Source organism: Staurois parvus, unplaced genomic scaffold (assembly GCF_062004578.1).
Source record: "Staurois parvus isolate SC_StPar_1 unplaced genomic scaffold, SC_StPar_1.0 ptg000572l, whole genome shotgun sequence".
Lineage (NCBI taxonomy): Eukaryota > Metazoa > Chordata > Amphibia > Anura > Ranidae > Staurois > Staurois parvus.
The window spans coordinates 6,153,217-6,175,384 of record NW_028318368.1 but is presented as its reverse complement, the minus strand read 5'-3'; the positions used below and the strand labels follow the sequence as shown (position 1 = coordinate 6,175,384).

General features: G+C 39.0%; 1 protein-coding gene across 29 annotated transcripts in view; it reads left to right on the top strand.

Annotated features, from left to right (window-relative positions):
• ANK2 (ankyrin 2) overlaps positions 1–22,168 on the top strand; it is a 290,860-nt gene that overhangs the window by 85,703 nt on the left and 182,989 nt on the right. For 24 of the 29 annotated variants that reach the window (XM_089691815.1, XM_089691824.1, XM_089691825.1 and 21 more), the window contains exons 5-7: positions 7,813–7,911; positions 9,999–10,184; positions 11,245–11,268. In XM_089691815.1, coding sequence (XP_089547941.1) covers positions 7,813–7,911; positions 9,999–10,184; positions 11,245–11,268 — 309 coding nt within the window. The remainder of the gene's footprint in view (positions 1–7,812; positions 7,912–9,998; positions 10,185–11,244; positions 11,269–22,168) is intronic. The other 5 variants (XM_089691833.1, XM_089691841.1, XM_089691840.1 and 2 more) reach the window with 1 other exon arrangement.

Here is a 22,168-nt window from a genome sequence, read left to right as displayed (position 1 = left end):
ATGAGGAGAGAGCGGGGGGCCATGGCCAAACCACGGCTCTATGTGCCTTATGGACACATAGAGCACGGCTTGGGGGCGAGCATGCACCAGTGTCCCCATAGGAAGTGGTTTGCTGTTGGGGACACCGGTCGAGGGGAAGGTACCAGAAGCACCAGCAGGAAATCAGAGAAGAAGAGGATCAGGGCTGATCTGTGCAAAACCACTGCACAGAGCAGGTTAGAATAAGATGCTTATTATTTTTTTTTTTTTAAGCTGAAGATTGCATATCACTTTTAAAGCCTATGTGGTTGATTTACTATAACTGGTGCACTCAGAATCTGGTGCAGCTGTGCATTGTAGCCAATCAACTTCTAACTTCAGCTTGTTCAATTAGGCTTTGGCAAAAAAACCTGGAAGCTGATTGGTTTCTATGCAAAAGTGAGCCTGACTTTGCACTCTCCACCTTTAGTAAATAAACCCCATATGTGTCCATGCACACATAGGCGTTTATCAACAGCAGCGTTTAGGGGCAGTTAAACATCTCTCTCCTAAATGCAGAAGAATCACATTCAGGAGAGGAATGTTTTGGCCAAAAAACACAAAACATGGCAAAAACACATGTAAACGTGCCTAAGCGTTAGCTAAGTTTAGCGTTTAGTTGTTTTGTTGTTTTTTTTTTTCATTTCAGTGGCAAATACTCTGGCTAGTTAAACGAATAAACATCCAAGTGCTAAAAGTAGTTAAATGCGGTCCTGCATTTACACACATTTTTGCCGCATTTAGTGTTTTCTGCTGCCAGTAGATTTAACATCTACGGCAGTTCCAGTGTGCATGTAGCCTTTTATGAAATGGCCTTAAAATTAAAATGCATTTAGCTTTCTGCTGTATTTTTAACTTAGTTGTATTACTAGAGCTCCATTCTTTTCTAGTAATTGCTTACAGTAGAATTTATATGCCTATTTATCCTCGTTTCTAGCTTCTGGCAGGTGTGACCCACATACTGAAGGTCACATGCGGCACTTCCACATGTACGTTGTAAACTACTTTCATATCATTACAAGTAATGTGATCTTCAGTATGAGAAATGAAATAATTGGCTTTATACTGAAAATCTACATATTTACTCATACATATGAAGCTGATCTTTTGCAGGCAATAATACTCCACCAAAGAAAAAAGGCTATATTATTCTCTTTAATTATATCATTATTTCCTAATATATAATTAATATATTATTTGAATGAATATATTAATAATATAATGAAATGTTATATTATTCTGTTCTCTTAAAATCTTTTTGGCTAGGAACCAATTAATCCTTGATCCGTGCAGCATATATACATACAAATGTTTACTTTATCAGGAAATGGCATCTGTATTCCCTACCCAAAATCAGATCATATAGTAACAGATACTAATTTTCTTTTTTTTAAAACTGCAATTTATAATGTATACATATAGGATAGGTCATTCATATCTGCCCACACTGTGTACACTTACACTTTAAACCTATGTATTAAAACATCACTTTTTACAGGATTATGTGTTTTTTACACAATCCCTCCTGCAAACATAGCTGTCCCTGCCTTTTGCAAGTATTATTTGCCTTCAAAGCATAAATGATTACGATCAGCAAAAAATGGCAGCAACAATTCTGCTCAGTCTCTTCGGAGGTCCTATTCCTATCCCCTATTCCTTTGCATATTATCTTAAATAATATATAGGTATGTCATATCACTAGTTTATAAATGCTTATATATGATTCCCACTCAGTGCAAATGACAGCAACCTAGCTGAGAGTAGAACCCAGTGAACATCCAGGGCACCTGGCTGCAACTACCACACCATCACCTACACCTTCAGAATGCTTCCTCAGAATGAGTAGGACTGCAAGCACATAGTATATAGTGTGGATTGAAAGTAATTTCTCTATAAATACTTCCTTCCTTTTAAAGCCAGATTGAAAGACATTGTAGTAACAACCTCAATTTTCATAGCCTTACCTCCTCTTTCCTTTGACAGCAGTTGTGCAGAATATCTAAAAACCACTGTGCACTCCAAAAGCCACCAGCATTGGACCAAGTGCTCTCAGGAATCAGCTTTTAGTAAAAGAACTAGTTTAACACACACGCTTCTGTGTTCTTGGCGTTATAGCTCCATGACCCTTTTCATATGGAATTTCCTTAAGCTACTAGGTTTTTTTTTTTTACTGTATATCTCATTTTTGATGAAAGAAAAACCTAAAATCACAACCATTTATCCTACATTGTAGTAAAAAAACAACGTATATAGAATTATTTAATATATGTGGAATTATATACTGGTTAATATTTATACTGATAGGTAAATTTTTGGCTCAGTCTTATTTTATACTACTATTCAACTAATTATCACCAATGGGATTAGAGGGGGGAAGGGGTTTTGCTTGGTTTTTGTTTGTATGTACAGTATATGTTTATTTAAAAACATACAACATTTAATAAATCTTTATTATAATCTAATTAAAAAAAAAGAAAAAACAGTTAAAGTATATACATATTATTCCTTGAGTGCTTAAAAGGTTCAGTATCAAATATCAAAGCTTTAAAAACTCCGTTACCTAAAAAGCATTTTAGCAGGTGTATTAGTAGAACTCCCTGGAGACATCCCTGGAGTTTAATTTTCATAGATTATAGCACAGATCGAAATACTATGTACATTCCTTTTACAAATGAATGGTATGCATAAGAGAATTTGATCCTGGAGGCAATGAGTAAAATATTTTGGGAACTTGCATTGTAATTAACACTTCTGTCTTGCAGCTTTTAGTCTTTAGTGTTGTCCTGTTTTACTGTCAGTCTGTATCTTATTTCAGTGTTTGAAAGGCAGGTGCATGTTTGAAACACCATAGTTGGCTCCTCTTCAGTAAAAATGTTTGAGACTTTGCTCCATGGCAGGTGCTGATGCACAGATCATACATTGTATTTTAAAGGAAATATGGCACCATTACTGTATAGCCTCATTCACACTAGGTGTTTGAATTTCTCAAAAAGCAATATCAAATATGGCGCCACATTTGGATATACAATACAACTCTTAGAGGTAAAGGGACAAGGGCTGACTGGCAATAAATCTTAAGGTAATGTTGCTGAAAATAAAGTCTATATAATATAATGAATCCAATAGAGGAAATACATTGTTACATTGTCAGCAGTCTCTCCTTCAAGCGAGTTCTGGAGTTTTCCCGCCAATGGTCATGTAAAAACAGAAAACAGGGAGAGGGAGAGAGAGTGCCACTGTCTAAGTGTAGTAGTGATAGGAAATTCAATAAAAAAACTTGATGGTAACTATTGCACTCACATACATGGATAAAACACAGCATATCAATATGTTCAGTGGAGACATCAACGGATGGCAACTTCCTACGAATACTCGGATGGATATAAAACGATAAGAAATAGGAGCATTGAGTAATATTTGTGTTACATCTCTATGTGAGATGACCTCTTGATTCATTTTTTTGTACATTGCTTTTATTAATACTACATAGAGAGTGGTGCGCTTCCCCTCTCTCCTCTTTTTTGTTGTTTTATATCCAGTGGAGTATCCTGTCTGTTGATGTCTCCACTGAACATATTGATACACTGTGTTTTATCCATGTGTATGTGAGTGTAATAGTTGTCATCCAGTTTTTTAACCCAGTTGGATAAAAAGATTTACTCACATAGAGATGGCGTAACACAGGCATTACTCAATGCTCCTCTTTCTTATTTTATATCCATCCAAGTATTCTTAAGAAACTGCCACCCGTTGATGTCTCTAGTGAACATGTTGATACGCTGTGTTTTATCCAGGTGTATGAGCGTGCAATGCTTACCATCCCATTTTTTTAATTGATTTTCCTATCACTACTACACTTAGACAGTGGCGCTCTCTCTCCCCATACTTGTTTTCTGTTTGAATTTCTCCCTTGACTGCCAAGTATTGTACACAGGTTTAGGTGCATTTAGGAGCATCAAGCGTTTGAGTGTTTATGGATTCCATAGGCCAGAGTATTCATTTATTAAGAAATGAATAAATGCTTAAATGTTATACTGCTAAAAGCCCCTATCCTGTATGCACTGGTGTTTTTTTTTCTTCTGCTTGTAAATGCTTTTCTTCTAATGTGCCTGTAAACACCTGTGTGTTCATGGACTCATAGGCATAATAAAAAGGTACGTTTACAGGCAGAAAAAAAACCCTGCCAAACTCATGTAAAAGTGGCATTTTGTAAGCCCTGTGTGCATGAGCCCTAAGAACTTTACTTCTAATTAAAAGAAAAATAATAATTTATACAATATTGAAATGGTGCTTAGTGTGATGTTTACTGAATATAATGCTTATATGTAAACTGTGATATTCTGAGAGACAGAGGACACTGCCGGCAATTAAAGTTATGTTTTCAGAAATTTAACGGTAAAAAATATATTTTTAACATAAAAAGGTCTTTTCTTTATCACAACAAATGTACGACTTCTTTTCAGCACAGTCCAACAAAATCTCGGCACACCAGTGAGGAGAGGCACACAAAGAACAAACAGCACTCAGTCTGCCCACCTTTACTTAGAGATCCAGAGCTCACACACAGCTCTCACTACAGGGTTTACAGCACTACACACCACTCCCTCTCTCAGGTTTGGTACATACAGGCCTGGTATCCTGCACTGAAGTCGATTGTTACCCTGAAGACCGGTTCTATAAGATATATATATATATATATATATATATATATATATATATATATACACACAGGTGAAACTTTAAAAATTAGAATATCCCGCAAAAGTTCATTTATTTCAGTAATGCAACTTAAAAGGTGAAACTAATATATGAGATAGACTCATTACATGCAAAGCAAGATAGTTCAAGCCATGATTTGTCATAATTGTGATGATTATGGCTTACAGCTCATGAAAACCCCAAATCCACAATCTCAGAAAATTAGAATATTGTGAAAAGGTGCAATATTCTAGGCTCAAAGTGTCCCACTCTAATCAGCTAATTAAGCCATAACACCTGCAAAGGGTTCCTGAGCCTTTAAATGGTCTCTCAGTCTGGTTCAGTAGGAATCACAATCATGGGAAAGACTGCTGACCTGACAGTTGTGCAGAAAACCATCACTGACACCCTCCATAAGGAGGGAAAGCCTCAAAAGGTAATTGCAAAAGAAGTTGGATGTTCCCAAAGTGATGTATCAAAGCACATTAATAGAAAGTTATGTGGAAGGGAAAAGTGTGAAAGAAAAAGCTGCACAAGCAGCAGGGATGACTGCAGCCTGGAGAGGATTGTCAGGAAAAGGCCATTCAAAAGTGTTGGGGACTTTCACAAGGAGCTGTCTGAGGCTGGAGTCAGTGCATCAAGAGCCACCACACACAGACGATTCCTGGACATGGGCTTCAAATGTCATATTCCTCTTGTCAAGTTGCATCTCATTTGGAAACCAAGGACCCAGAGTATGGAGGAAGAATGGAGAGGCTTGAAGTCCAGTGTGCAGTTTCCACAGTCTGTGTTGATTTGGGGTGTTGGTCCACTGTGCTTCATTAAGTCCAGGGTCAACGCAGCCGTCTACCAGGAGATTTTGGAGCACTTCATGCTTCCTTCCGCAGCTTTATGGGGATGCTGACTTCATTTTCCAGCAGGACTTGGCACCACACTGCCAAAAGCACCAAAACCTCGTTCAATGACTGTGGGATTACTGTGCTTTATTGGCCAGCAAACTCGCCTGACCTGTACCCCATAGAGAATCTATGGGGCATTGCCAAGAGAAAGATGAGAGACATAAGACCAAACAATGCAGAAGAGCTGAAGGCCGCTATTGAAGCATCCTGGTCTTCCATAAAACCTCAGCAGTGCCACAGGCTAATAGTTTCCATGCCACACCGCATTGAGGCAGTAATTGCTGCAAAAGGGGCCCAAACCAAGTACTGAGTACATATGCATGCTTATACTTTTCAGAGGTCCGATATTGTTCTATGTACAATCCTTCTTTTATTGATTGCATGTAATATTCTAATTTTCAAAGATTGTGGATTTGGGGTTTTCATGAGCTGTAAGCCATAATCATCACAGTTATGACAAATCACGGCTTGAACTATCGTGCTTTGCATGTAATGAGTCTATCTCATATATTAGCTTCACCTTTTAAGTTGCATTACTGAAATAAATGAACTTTTGCACAATATTCTAATTTTTCGAGTTTCATCTGTGTGTATATATATATATATATATATATATATATGGCATATTAGTTTCACTGGCATTTTAGAGGGGCTGAATGCTGTAAGGACCTTTGTTGACAGGCTTTGGGATTGTATTGATGGGAAAATGCAGCATGCTTCCGGATGCATTCTGTTTGCATTTGAGATCAGTTTCAGACTCTTCTAAGATCATTTAGGCTGACCATACATTATACAATTTTCTTGGACAGTTTTCCCTTATATTTACCAAAACCATATAATAGGAGGTCAGACTTAAATACTTTCAATTTGTATGCACTCAGACAGGCCGTTGCTCTACATAGTTGAAGGTAAATCTAATGGAAATTGAATAAGAAAATTGTACAATGTATGGCCAGCTTCACAGTTCTTTGACAGGTGCTTTTGACCTTCTATTGACTTCTGTCTGACCTACGCTTGACCTCCTTTTGAGCTGCTTCAACTTGTTTTCCATGCTTTTGCATTCCTATCACATTGCATAGGGAGATAAACAGTTTTAATTCAACTGCCTATTGACACAGAACCTTTAAAGTCTACAATAAGTAATCAGCACAAGGAACATTACTTACTATTAAGCCAACATGCCCCTTGTGCTTTTGGCTCCTGAATTACTTGAAATCATCATACGCCAACACCCCCATCAGCCCCATCTCCCCAACATCCCCACCACCATAATCTTCCAGTGTGGCAGGGGTTAATAGAACTGAGGGAGCTGTGACAAGCACTCATCAAGAGTGCCCAGCTATGCCTGTCTTTTCAACCCAGCTTTTTCATTCATAGAAGCCAATATACAACTTCTGTTAATGAATTATGATCAGTTGTAGTACAGTTAAAGCCCGTAGAAAATTTGAAGCCTAAGTTTGGTCAAAATTAAAAAAACAAAACAAAAATCAGCACAGGGACATTACTTGATTGCAGTGTGCTTGAATCCTTGTGCTGCTGGCTCCTGGATTGTTTGTGATTTTCATCCTTCAAGCCCCTCCTACCCTTGCCATCCTAATCTTTTGGTGCAGTAGGGGGTTAAGCCACATGCCCCCCATAGATCAGATTCCATTCACAGAAGCTGTAGTGTAGTTTCTATGAATGGTGGAGCTGGGTGGAGAGGGCTGGTATATTCGGGCATTGTTGATGAATGCCTGTCACAGCTTCCTCAGATCTATTAACTCCACACTGCACCAACAGATTATGATGGCAAGTGTAGAAGGGGGTTGAAGGATGAACATTTAGGAATCCAGGAGCCAGCAACATAAGGAACACATTGGATACATAGTAAGTAGTAGCCCGTGTACTAATTTTTTTTTTTTTTTTTTTTAGTTTTGACAAGGCTTTAAATGTTACAAGCTCAGCAACTACTGAACCAATTGCTAAATATTTTTAAATCTATCTATCTATCTATCTATCTATCTAACCGTTGAGTTAACTACCTTCTTGGTATATTTGCTATCTTTTATGGTGAACATTATTCAATTCAATAATGATTCTGTAGACAATGATTGATATGCAAGTTTTTCAAATAGAAAATTGAAGCTTTTTTAATGGATTCTTAGGGAATGCTAAAATCATCATTAAATGATCATGTTCTCTTTGCTTTTGCTTTCAGAATGGGTTTACCCCTCTCTATATGGCTGCCCAGGAGAATCACATTGAAGTTGTAAAATATTTGCTGGAAAATGGGGCCAATCAAAGCACTGCCACAGAGGTAAGTGAAATAATGACTTTTGGGTGACAGGCAGTCGGTTGTGTATGACTTTCTACTCTGATATTTGAATGTGCCTTAATTAAAAGAAAATGGTCTGACTAGATACAATGCAGTATATCAAACTGATTTCTATATGTCTTCAATTATCTGGTCTTCTTCCTATCCTTAACAAGTATGAATATCTTTTATACCTATTCTTTCTGTGTTCTCATTTTCTTGCCTCTTCTGATCCTATTAGAACATGCAGTATAATATCTTGACTCTTCGAATGCTTTCTGTTCTGCTATAACATTTTCCAGTACAATAATGGAGGCACTTTGTGGGTTTCAATAATAGATCACAAGTCAAACCAGAGGCATAGCGATGGTGTTCAGATAAAGGAAAAATTGGTCATCTGAACATTATAGCAGAAGCTGAGGCATATAAGCTTGTTCCATGCGCTTGTTTTTATAGAAAGTTATAGGTCAAGCGTTTGAGGGCCATTATTGTTCTACAATCCTGGTAGAACGATAATTGTTGGAAGCCTGTGACTGCTATTCTGCGGTTGTACTTGGGAAGTATTCTGTGATGGACTTTGGTACTTTGGTACTTGATATTAAAAAAATGGTTCCAGATAGCCTTATGAATAATAACATACTAAAAAATGGTTAATTCTTTGGTAGGCACAGTAGGATGACTTTGGTATTATAATCAATAAAATAGAACAGCATGTAGTGGTTAAGTACGAGCATCAAGTTCTCCCATGTAGAGCAATAGCCATCACTAATTAGAAATAACTCAAAATAAAATGGAAACTTTGATTTATGAAATTTGCATAACCATTTAACAAGAAGTGGGCAATACAGTTCCAATTAGAGTTAGATAATCTCATCTAAATCAATAATAGGACTGTTTCAATAGCTAACTACAGGGGATAATATCAGAGAAACCTTGTCAAGGTAAAAGTCTGTTTTGCCAGATTAAAACGTTTTCAACAATAGACTATTGTTTCTTATAAATCTTACCCAGGCATGTTCCCAGGAGTTCATAATGCATATAGTACAGGGGCCTCTAAGCTATCTAAACAAAGTACAGGTTTACTGTGCTTCAAACTGTATGAGGGCTGGCCTGTGACCAGTGGGAGTAGAAAATGTCCTGGCATCAGTAGGAGTAAACAGTGCCCATATTCAGTATTAGGGGAAATATTCGTGCCCCATCATTGGTGTCATTGGGAGAAATAGTGCCCCATCATAGGTATCAGTGGGAGGAATAGTGCTCCATCATTGGTATCAGTGTCAGGAATAGTGCCCCATCATTGGTGTCTGTGGAAGAAATAATGCCCTATCTTTGCTATCAGTGGAAGGAATAATGCCCATCGTTGGTGTCATTGGGAGGAATAGTACCCCATTGTTTTCAGTGGGAGGAATAGTGCTCCATCTTTGGTGTCAGCAGGAGAAATAGTGACACAGCATTGTTGTCAATGGAAGGAATAGTGCCCCATTGTTGCTTTCAGTGCAGGAATTATTGCCCCATTGCTAGTGTCAGTGGAAGGAATAGTGCCCCTAGGGCCAGATAAAAGTATGAAGAGGTCCGCATTTGGCTCCTGGGCCGCAGATTGGAGACCACTGATATAGCATATTGTGGGTGGGATACTTTTGGGAAATGGTGCTGATTAAACATGACCACCAGCTAGGTTACTAATGTTCAAATAAAGGCTCAGTAGCTGCACATGTGTTTCCATCAAATCTAGAATATGAGTTATGTGGAAAAGGAGTAAGTCAGAAGCAGAACTGTTATATCAATATTACTGGACAGTATTGCAATAAGAAGTCTAGACTAGTGAAGATCCACAGTACTGATGGTTTATTATTGAAAACAAGTTCTTTGTTTCCAAATATGAACTAATTTTTTGTGATCAGCATACAATAAATGCTGTTACTTAGGCCCTCCAAATATTATCTGAGCTAATATCCGTGTGCCTCTTGATAAAGGAAACACCCAAGTCATCTGTATGTATAACATCATGTACATATAAATGTGCAGGAAACATCTGCATAATTTCAGCAAGACAGTAATAAATAAGACTCTTTAACTTTTTGTATTATCAGGATGGTTTTACTCCACTGGCTGTGGCACTACAGCAAGGACATAACATGGTGGTAGCAATCCTCCTGGAGAACGACACTAAAGGGAAGGTTAGACTGCCTGCTCTCCACATTGCTGCCAGGAAGGATGACACAAAATCTGCCGCTCTCTTACTTCAAAATGACCACAATGCTGATGTGCAGTCTAAGGTAACCAACACTTTTCTAGCACTAAAGCAACAAGTACTATGTACATGAAAACTGACTTTCCTAAGGTTTGCAAGAGAACATTAGGTTTTAGGATAATCTGTCCTTTGTGCTTATTGTGTTTTAGGAATGTATACTTAGAAAAAGTAGATAATTCTACTGGTTTTCAGAAAAAACTGTTAGTGAAAACAGCTGAAAGGTTATATGCAAGAGAAAAGTAATAAAGGTTAATAAAAAGATAGATCATGATAGCTAAAGGATAAGTTCACCTTTTCTAACATGTTACACCTGTATTCAGGGTGTAATGCAGGGGTGTCAAACTGGTGACCCTCCAGCTGTTGCAAAATTACATGTCCCATCATGCCTGAGCCTTTGGGAGTCATGCTTGTAATTGTCAATCTTGAAATGCCTCATGGGACTTGTAGCTTGGCAACAGCTGAAGGGCCGCCAGTTTGACACCTGTGGTGTAACGTGTTAGTGCTGCAGTTGCCCCCGTGCCCCCATGTGACAGCACGCTGGGGATCTTCTCTCGTGTTCTCCCCGTGTCCGCTGTTGAGTGCTGTGGTAGTTCATTCTCTCTTCCTGTCTACAGTATATCTGCCTGCCCATACAAGCACACAGATATACAGACAGGTCTGCAGGAGTCCTGATCACGGGCGCAATGCTTCCTAGGCTCCTAATAAAAAAAAGAAAAATAATAATAAATGCACATCTTTTTGCCTGCAAAAAGATGTGCATTTATTATTATTATTATTTTTTTTTTTACAAAGGTGAACTTATCCTTTAACATGACTTTTTATTAAATCTTCAGTGACATTTAGTCCCCTTTAGTCACTTTATTCCTTTCTCCACTACAGGAACATTAAGCAGCTGTGAATATAGGGTTAATGTGGGGTTTGACAGAATGATGGGGCATAAGAATGTATGTCCAGTGGCATAGTGGATAGGAACATTTCCAACTTTAACAACACTGTCTGAAGTCATTAGCAACACTGATAATATTATAAAACATTAATACAAGTGGCACTAATCTTTGCTCTTTTTCCAAATCATGCTACTTCAGATGATGGTGAATAGGACAACGGAGGTATATACACTATCTGTTCCTTCTTATTGCCATGTTGCATGCATCTATTACAGTAAACATTGCTTACAATTATTTTGTGCTTGAGTATTATCTTTTCTTTTTTATGTTTTCTCTGCAAAGTGCTGTTAAAAAATATATACTTTCTGCAACAGTAATGTTCTGTTTGTAATGAGCTAAGACGATGACAGAGTCAGTTATTCCTGAATGTATGTTCAGTGTGACAGAAGGATGGTGGGAGAATTGAGGGAGGACTGAGTGGGTGACACAGGAAACAAGCATGACAGAGAAGAACTGAACAGTATATTAAAGACCTGAACCAAGGACGAAGTGGGACTCTTTGGGTAATCATAGTATTTACTAAAACTAAATGCTGAGTCAGGTTTGGAGTGAGCAATTAAACATGTTGGGTAATTAAATGAAGGCTGCTAAACATCGGACCTTAATTTATTGGATTTATTAGGAATTTGGGTATTCCATATATATTTATTAATTGGTACATTTAAGTATGGAATATACCTTGCTTTAAAGGCAGACCATAGGTCTCCCCCATACTATAGTAATAGACCCAAGATAACAGAGTATTTTCTTTGTGATTTCTTAACCATTTGCTCATTTGTATAAGTTGGCATTTGCTTCTGATTGAAGATGTTTGTATCAGCTGTCACATTACATTGGGGTTTGCAGGGCCCACCAATAGATCAAGATTCAAAGGAAATGAATATCAAAATCGGTGTACCCACAAAATTACTAACAAAGTCAAGTAAAATAAAATGAAATAAATTAAATTGATTAAATAAATCCCCTAGACGCACAAAAAGTCACACTTTCTCCCCAGAAAGTCCAAAGTGAAAAAAAACCTCCTCAGCATCTGTGAATCTTCCAAATATCATATATAAACTTGATCCATCTAAAAAAAAACAACAATTATTTTGTGTCCACATGTACCTCAAAAAGAACAAATGGCCACATACAGTGCATTATCCTCAAAAATATAGAAAAATCAATTATCAATGTGCACTTGTGTTCAAAATTTATTTATAAAAATCACCTAGTGTCCACTAAATAGGGCTGAATTAAATACTCTTACCGTAAAAAATACTTTATATAGCTTTACATCTCATTCCCCATAAGGGTCCACACACGGCTGATCCTACGGGCGCATCATCATCATCCTTATAAGGGATACCTCCGAAGAAAACGCATCATAGTGTATTATCCTTTAAACATGTGACAAGTGCTCCCCTCTTCAGCACCGCTTAGTGAGACAAAAAGTACCACTCTCCACCACCTTCCAAACCATGCACCTTACCGGACTAAAGATATCCAATAGCATAAACAGATGTGAGATGACTTCTCTTAATCCATACTGATCCAATCTTACTCTATAACAGAAACATGGAGAAATAAGGAGAGCAACTAGAAGCATCCCCTACTATAGTACACCTTTGTACTTTGGTAGGGTGTACTATAGTACTATAGTATGGGATGCTTCTAGTTGCTCTCCTTATTTCTCCATGTTTCTGTTATAAAGTAAGATTGGATCAGTATGGATTAAGAGAAGTCATCTCACATCTGTTTATGCTATTGAATATATGTCGTCCGGTAAGGTGCATGGTTTGGAAGGTGGTGGAGAGTGGTTCTTTTTGTTTCACTGAGGGGAGCACTTGTCACATGTTTAAAGGATAATACACTATGATGCGTTTTCTTTGGAGGTATCCCTTATAAGGATGATGATGCGTCCGTAGGATCAGCCATGTGTGGACCCTTATGGGGAATGAGATGTATAGCTATATAAAGTATTTTTTAGAGTAAGAGTATTTAATTCAGCCATATTCAGTGGACACTAGGTTATTTTTATAAATACATTTTGAACACAAGTGCACACTGATAATTGATTTTGCTATATTTTTGAGGATAATGCACTATATGTAGCCATTTGTTCTTTTTAAGGTACACATGGACACAAAAGAATTGTTTTTTTTGGAGATGAATCAAGTTTATATATGATATTTGGAAGATTCACAGACGCTGAGGAGATTTTTGACAAGATTCAAAGGCCTTGCAAAGGTTCTCAAATAATGTGTTAAGCGAGGTAGAGATTCTATACCATACATTTCCAATAATTTATTGATAATCAGTTGAATGCATTTGTCTTAGGCTAGGTTCACCCCTGTCCATTTCTATGTTGATGCCTTTTTTATTATGTTTTGGGGCAAATGGAGATGCACTTATCACATGTGTTGTCACACTTTTTCAGTGTGTTTTCATGCATTACCTTTGACTTCTATGGGCCTAAAAATACATGAAACTTGACAAAAATCGGACCTGAACTATTTTCAGTAGTTCACAGATGCCAACTGGCTCTCTCAATAATATTGCCATTGATCACACATGTGTTTTAGTGCATTCTAACATGCAAATGTGTAAACAGGGCCTTAGAAGATAGGTATTTTCAAGGTTTTACTTTTGTTAAATATGGTGGTTAGGACCAGCGCCAACAAGTAGATGCTGTGTTAAATTTACCAATATCCTTCCACACCAGAAACACATATTTGCGACCCAGGGTTACAATATCTCCTCCACCCCACCACTTAGACATACCCTTGCTTCCTATCCTCATTTCACTAAATCTGGAGTGTGTCTAAACATGTACTAACAACAGTAGCACTCAGCAGAAAAGATGGCTAGTGGTTTTAAGTTGTAGACCAGTGGTTCTCAGCCTGTGGAACCTCAGGACCCACATTTATCCTTGGTCATTAAGTCACGACCCCAAAAAATTTAATTTCCGAAACATTATAATTTATTCCACAAAACAACTTTGCAGTGCTGTATTCTACAATGTATATACACTTTTTAAACCGTAAACAAACAGCTTCCTTCCAAAATGGATTGTACAATAATTACAGCGCTAGAGAAAATGAAAATGCCTAAAACCCAATAAAATAAATGGTAATTGATACATATTGAATTACATAGAACTAATTCCAAGAGAAGGGAGGAGAGGATACAAAGAAAGATAAAGAAGAGGAGAATGAACTCCTCACTGAAGAAAAAAAGTTAACAGGGCTTTAAAGGTAGCAACAATAATGAGAAAATAGCGACAAAAAATATAACATTTATTTAAATAATTTAAAAAGTTCACAAATATGAAATATATATTTGAGTATCCAACTTGGTGATGATACTTAATCAATAAGCAATATCCGGTGCGTTATTTCTCAACATGTTTCACCTATTTTAAGGCTTCTTCAGGAGATATTAAATATAGCAACTATAACAACAAATCATGTCAATTACAAAATATGACAATAAATATATTAACAAATCAGATAACCACAATATATAAGTTAATGCCAAAGACATAGTAATCAATAATTCATAAATAGGTCTCAAAAATCGATGAAGGGCAACTTACCAGCCAAAGCATAACTAGCACAATAGTACGTATTGTTTGTAGGCCAATTAGTAGGTGGTTTAGAAGAACAAAAAGTTCTAATTTCAGCCTGGACATAAAGACAGCTCAAATGGTTGGTAACGGAACCCATAGGCTAAATGCAAAAGTATATAAAAAGAGAAAAATCAATCAACTGCCACCCAATATTCTAAGTTAATAACTTAAAGCAAAAAAACCTTGTTTTCTACCTTGTTAAGATAGAAGTATATAAAAAAGGATTCGATGAACACTACTTATCACCGCCATACCAGTAACAATACATCAAAGACAAAAAGAGCTAGAAATACCAGTCCTATTAGAACACTGAAATAAGATATGTGTAGTGAATTAGAAGCAGAGATCAGATGAAACTAATCAACCTGCCAGTAGTAAAAACACTCAAGAAGGAAATAATACTACTAAATTCACCTCAATTAAGTAATTTGGGAAAACCAAAGGGAGAGGTGACGGTGATAGACCAGGGCTATATAAAAGCCCAATCCTCAAAGGGAAAAACGCATGCTAAGAAACAAAAACATCAAACAAACATCAAAAAGCATTCTTTTAAATAATAGTGAGAAACCTGTAATACAATGCCAGCCACTAGCTTAAATAAATGTCTCTGTGGTCTCACCATAACATGCTCTAGCACCACAAATGAAAGTGCCTAAAATCCAATAAAATAAATGGTAATTGAAACATATGAAATTAAATAGAACTAATAAGAAAACTGGGGATGCTTCTTGATAAGTGTCTCAAAGTCTGAGGTGATGGTAGACAAAGCAACTCTGAGGTTGTGTTCAATGTTCATTCTGTTCCTATTTTATGTCTTCAGCTGAACCAGAACTCTCCATCACCCAGTCACAACCCAGGAAAAGTACCTAGCAGAGTCATTCCCTGGCATCTAGTGGTGCTTTTCTTCCTTCCTGCATAGCTGGTTGGCTGGAATGAAGTGTAGTTATATGCAGGGGTGGACTGACAACTCATGGGGCCCCCTGGGCAATAGGGGATCATGGGGCCCCTGTGTCCTTGCCCAAACTCAAAACAGCTTATGCAAAAGGTACCAGGGGCATCTCATGGGGCCCCCTGGGGCCCCCGACTGACCCCGGGCCCTTGGGCAGTGCCCAAGTTTCCATATGGTCAGTCCACCCCTGGTTATATGTCACTTCCTCCCAGCGCTACCACGGAGGAAGGAGGAATGAGCGCATTAATACAAATATTAAGGCTGGCCATAGTTGCAGTCCCGGCCTTCTTAAGTTTTATATTAGTGTGGCCAGAGGTTTTTATTAAGCTATGTTGTCAGGGCACTGGACGTTTTATTGGAGCATTAGAAAGGCATGGGGTCACTTGCCCCACGGCCCAGTCTGCCCCTGGTTGCGACTCACTTTTGGGTTGTGACCCATTACTTGAGAAACATGGTAGTAGATAATAGTGTCAGTGTTATTCCGTATGAAAGAGCAAGAAGGCTCAATGAGGTTTTCTTTTTATTATTCATATGTATAGACATGTATGCCAAATAACTACATTGTGAGCAAAATGTGAAGCATATTAACAGAGCTGATTAAATCCTCATTGCTGTTCTTTGGACAATTGCTTTAACCAACGTATAAGGAAACATTTTTATTTTGATATGCTGTATTCTTTGTCTTTGCATGCTGCTCACATCAGCAAAGAAGATGAAAGATTATATATACCATACTGCGTACTAAGCTTCATTTACTGAGTGCAGGGAATAGAAAATATATACCTTATAAATTGTCATTTTATTTGAACAGCCTTTGCAAAGATTATATAAATCAGCATAGACAGCTGACGTATGTTAGGGTATACACTGAAATAGTTGAAAGCCGGGCAACTCTGTGCTGCATTGCAGGGAAGCTGGGTGAACAGAAGTTCTACACGCCCAGTCAATTCCAGCATTTGCCTACGCTTTCAGGCAGCAAAACTGCACATTCAAACAATTGCAGTGCTGACAACAGCAGACAGAACTAAGGCAAAGACTGATTTAACAAATGATATAGTTTAAAAGGCTGGATACCTAGACAAATGAGTATATTCTGCAGTATTATTCATCACTTTTGTTCAGTTTCTAGCTATTCTTTCACCCTATACCACAGACACAACAGCTTCCAATAGGCACATTTACTTTAAAAACATTTCAGACATTGAAGGCTAAGTTCACCATTTAGAATATTAAGGCTCCATGCAGGTGTTTTAGCAACGCTGATAACGTTAGCTGTGTAAAGGCACATTAAAAACGTGCATTTTTCAGCGTTTTTGCATTAGCGTTTAGCCACGTTTTTTCATGTTCACGGTTTTTAGCAGGTTTTTTTTGGTCAAGAAACGCCGGTTTGACACGATTTACTGCATTTTACCACATTTTGCTGCATTTTTCAGCGTTAGAGCGTTTTTACAGCTAAAAAACTCCTCTAGAAACCCACTAGTCCTGCCAAAAAACACTCCTGCTAATAAACATTGATTACAGTCTATGTGTGCATGGACATATAGGATAACATGCTGGGGGATTTACTAGCTGTAGAAAAAACATTAAAAGCCAAAAACAGCAGCTGTAAAAATGTCCAGTGTGCATGAGGACTTAGGGTGGAACATATAACATGTAACATGTTCTAGCTCCTGCTGCCAGTTCCCCCTCATGCCCCCTCCTCAGTGTGACAGTGAATGGGGGTTCTCCTCCCTGCATCCACTGCTCACAGCGCCATATCGGTCAGCCAGTGAATGGATAGACTAGAGCTAACATCAACCACTGCGGCTGATGGCTTGTAGTGCTGAATGAACTGCGAAGACACTGATGACCACTCTTGTAGTTCATTCACAAGCCCTGAAGCTTTCAAACAGTCAGCCCATATGGAGGTACTTGTTTGCAGAAGCCTGACCATTGCATCCATGATTCATTGATTAGCGGTGCAATGCTTCCCAGGCTTCTGTAGGAAAAATAATACACATTTTTTTCCTTCAAAAAATATGTGCATGTATTATTTTTTCTTGAAAGGTGAACTTACCCTGAAAGCCCGCTGTAGCCATGCTTATGCTCATATTTCACATAACCTTAGATGACTAAATAGAAAAAATAAAGACACCCATTCTCATGTGTTTAAGCCTTTCAGCAGACAGCCCGTATGAAGATATGGGCAGAAAGCAGCAAGCTATATGAAATATGAGCATAAGCAGGGCCAGATCTAGGGGGGTCCCTCCCAGGTCTCTGAGAGTGCATCCACTACTCAATGAGCGAGTCTGATGCAGACAGTTGATGTAAGGAGGCACCCTGATGGTAACTATTATTATTATTATTATACAGGATTTATATAGTGCCAACAGTTTGCACAGCACTTTACAAAATGTAAAGTGCTTTACAATCCATGTAAGAGGTAACTCTGGTTCACGGAGGGGGCACTCTGATGGGGAATGGGGACACTGGATGTAAGGGGGCACTCTGATGGGGACACCTGATGTAAGGGGGAATTCTGATGGGAACACCTGATGTAAAGGGGCACTCTGATGGGGACACCTAATAAGGTGCACTCTGATGGGGACATCTGATGTAAAGGGGGATTCTGATGGGAACCTAGATGTAAGGGCTCAGATGTGAAGGGGGACTCCTAAGATGGACTCTGATATAAGGAAGCACAGGTTCTTTTTAATCACCCTAATCTAATCAGCTTAATACATATTAGTGTTTTCTAAATTGTGATACTGTGTGAAAGAATGTGTGGAAGCTTCCTGAGGATGCACTGCATGTAAAATGCATTGAGGCATTTACAGCCGTCTACATCATTTCCGGTCCTTCACCTATGTCATTTCTAGTGATGGGCTGAACACCCCCCCTGTTCATTTCACGGTCGAACACTCGAACATAATAAAAGTTCAACCATGAACTTCGAACTGAGGGGACAATTCACTAAGTGGTATCTTACCGCATATGTATTTGTGATAAGATACAGCACAGCTACTAAAAACATTCTTTATGTTTCCGCTGACAGCCGAATGTAAAAAGAAATTAAAAAAAAAATGTGTGGGGTCACACCTCCCCATCCATACCAAGACCTTCGGGTCTGGTATGGATTTTGAGGGGAACCCCCACACCAAAATTTTTAAAAAAATGGTATGGGTGCCCCCCCCAAAAATACATACCAGACCCTTATCCGAACATGCAGCTCAGCAGGTCAGGAAAGGGGGGGATGAGCCCCCCCCCCACTTCCTGAACTATACCAGGCCACATGCCCTCAACATGGGGGGGGGGGGGTGACTTGGGGCAGGGGGGTTTCCCCCCAAAACACCTTGTCCCCATGTTGACAGGGACTAGGGCCTCTTCCCCACAACCATTGCCAGTGGTTGTGGGGGGCTTATCAGAATCTGGAAGCCCCCAGATTCCCCCCCCCCCACAACCCAAATGAGTATGGAGTATATGGTGCCACTAATCATTCACAAAAAAAAGGGTAGTGTAAAAAATGACAGTAGACAGACTTATTATTATTATTATACAGTGTTTATATAGTGCCAAAAAGTTTGCTCAGCGCTGTACAATATAGTGGGGGACAGTATATGAGACAATACAGTAGCAAAACAATATACGAGAGGTTCGAGGGCCCTGCTCTTTCGAGCTTACAATCTAGGAGACTTTGATAAGTCCTTTATTAAAACAAAAATTTAAAAAATGTCCCCCCCGATGTAGATCCATCGTTCTATACAATACCACTGCCAACCGGAAAAAGAAAAAAAAAGCTATTCCACTCTCGATGCTGGCTCCTGCTGTCTGATGGCTGCACCGGGATGACAGTTCTTAAATACTATCATGACATCACAAGGGTGCGGGGTCACCCCAGCCCCTTGTGATGTCATCATGCGCTGTGATTGGCCAAAACATTGCACCTGAGCTGTGGTCAGGTGCATTGCTTTGGCCAATCACAATGCACTGTCAGGGCGCAGTGCTCTGTGTGACGTGGCGGGCGAAAAGCCCGCCGAATGCCCTTAACGTTCACGTGTTCCCCGAACACACAAACGATTGATGTTCGTGTCAAACTAACGTTCAACTCGAATATATAGCCCATCACTAGTCACTTCCAGTCACCTGGAATGCACGCTGGCTCAGTGGATACGAGCTGCGGTGAGGGAGGGAGGACCCTAGTGAGCTGTTTGTTTTGGTGCCCCTGTTTGCACCTGTGATATGTGAGTGCATTTTTTTTTAATTTTAACCACCCTTCATTTAATAAAAACTACTGCACTATGGTTGTTCCCATTGGTATTTATTTTACTCATTTTGGGTGAATGAGTATTTACAACAGGGGTAGTACAGTGGAGCAAAAAAGTATTTAGTCAGCCACCAATTGTGCAAGTTCTCCCACTTAAAACGATGAGAGAGGCCTGTAATTGGCATCATAGGTAGACCTCAACTATGAGAGACAAAATGAGAAAAAAAAAATCCAGACAATCACATTGGCTGATTTGGAAAGAATGTATTTGCAAATTATGGTGGAAAATAAGTATTTGGACACCTACAAACAAGCAAGATTTCTGGCTCTCACAGAACTGTACCTTCTTCTTTAAGAGGCTCCTCTGTCCTGCACTCATTACCTGTATCAATGGCACCTGTTTGAACTTGTTATCAGTATAAAAGACACCTGTCCACAACCTCAAACAGTCACACTCCAAACTCCACTATGGTGAAGACGAAAGAGCTGTCGAAGGACACCAGAAACAAAATTGTAGACCTGCACCAGGCTGGGAAGACTGAATCTGCAATAGGCAAGCAGCTTGGTGTGAACAAATCAACTGTGGGAGCAAATTAGAAAATGGAAGATATACAAGACCACTGATAATCTCCCTCGATCTGGGGCTCCACGCAAGATCTCACCCCGTGGGGTCAAAATGGTCACAAGAACGGTGAGCAAAAATCCCAGGACCACACGGGGGGACCTAGTGAATGATCTTCAGAGAGCTGGGACCAACGTAACAAAGGCTACCATCAGTAACACACTACGCCGCCAGGGACTCAGATCCTGCAGTGCCAGACGTGTCCCGCTGCTTAAGCCAGTACATGTCCGGGCCCGTCTGAAGTTTGCTAGAGAGCATTTGGATGATCCAGAAGAGGATTGGGAGAATGTCATATGGTCCGATGAAACCAAAATAGAACTGTTTGGTAGAAACACAACTCGTCGTGTTTGGAGGAGAGAGAATGCTGAGTTGCATCCAAAGAACACCATACCTACTGTGAAGCATGGGGGTGGCAACATCCTGCTTTGGGGCTGTTTCTCCGCAAAGGGACCAGGACGACTGATCCATGTACAGGACAGAATGAATGGGGCCATGTATCGTAAGATTTTGAGTGCAGACCTCCTTCCATTAGCAAGGGAATTGAAGATGAAACAAGGCTGGGACTTCCAACATGACAATGATCCCAAACATACCGCCCGGGCAACGAAGGAGTGGCTTCGTAAGAAGCATTTCATGGTCCTGGAGTGGTCTAGCCAGTCTCCAGATCTCAACCCCATAGAAAACCTTTGGAGGGAGTTGAAAGTCCATGTTACCCAGCGACAGCCCCAAAATATCACTGCTCTAGAGGAGATCTGCATGGAGGAATGGGCCAACACACCAGCAACAGTGTGTGCCCACCTTGTGAAAACTTACAGGAAACGTTTGACCTCTGTTATTGCCAACAAAGGATATATAACAAAGTATTGAGATGAACTTTTGATATTGACCAAATACTTATTTTCCACCATAATTTGCAAATAAATTCTTTCCAAATCAGACAATGTGATTGTCTGGATTTTTTTCCTCATTTTGTCTCTCATAGTTGAGGTCTACCTATGATGCCAATTACAGGCCTCTCTCATCTTTTTAAGTGGGAGATCTTGCACAATTGGTGGCTGACTAAATATTTATTTGCCCCACTGTAGATCTTTAGGATTCCCTCTTACAGGAGTTACTCTTCCATGCCCAGGAGTTGATATTGGATGCTTGTTGGCTGCTTTGTTGGCCAAAGCTGGTGAGTGCACAATTCACCTCTAGCATGTGGGGAAACACTACTATTTTATGTAAAGAAAATGTTATCATGTAATTCTTTTTTCACACGAACACAGTAGTTTGGGACTTCTTATCTGTTTACCTTGACAGACTATGATTTATTTTTTAATTTGATTGTTTGTGTTGGTAATTATTACACTGTGAGCAATTTTGTATTTACACATTGGTCACATATGTTGATTATGAAGGGCTAGCACCTTTTACTGTTTTTTGCAAACATTATAGGTGTTTTTACACTTTCAAGGGGCAGCTGCATTTATTATATAGTTTGGTTGTTGCCCTCTTATAATTAAAAAATGTTATACTGTGTTTGCTCATATTTCCTTTACTGTCTTGATCTACCTTTTGATTTTGAACTTTTTTTGTGGGAGGCAGTAGAGATTGTACATTTAAATTTTCCTACTTAGTATCCAGTTATGTATTTAA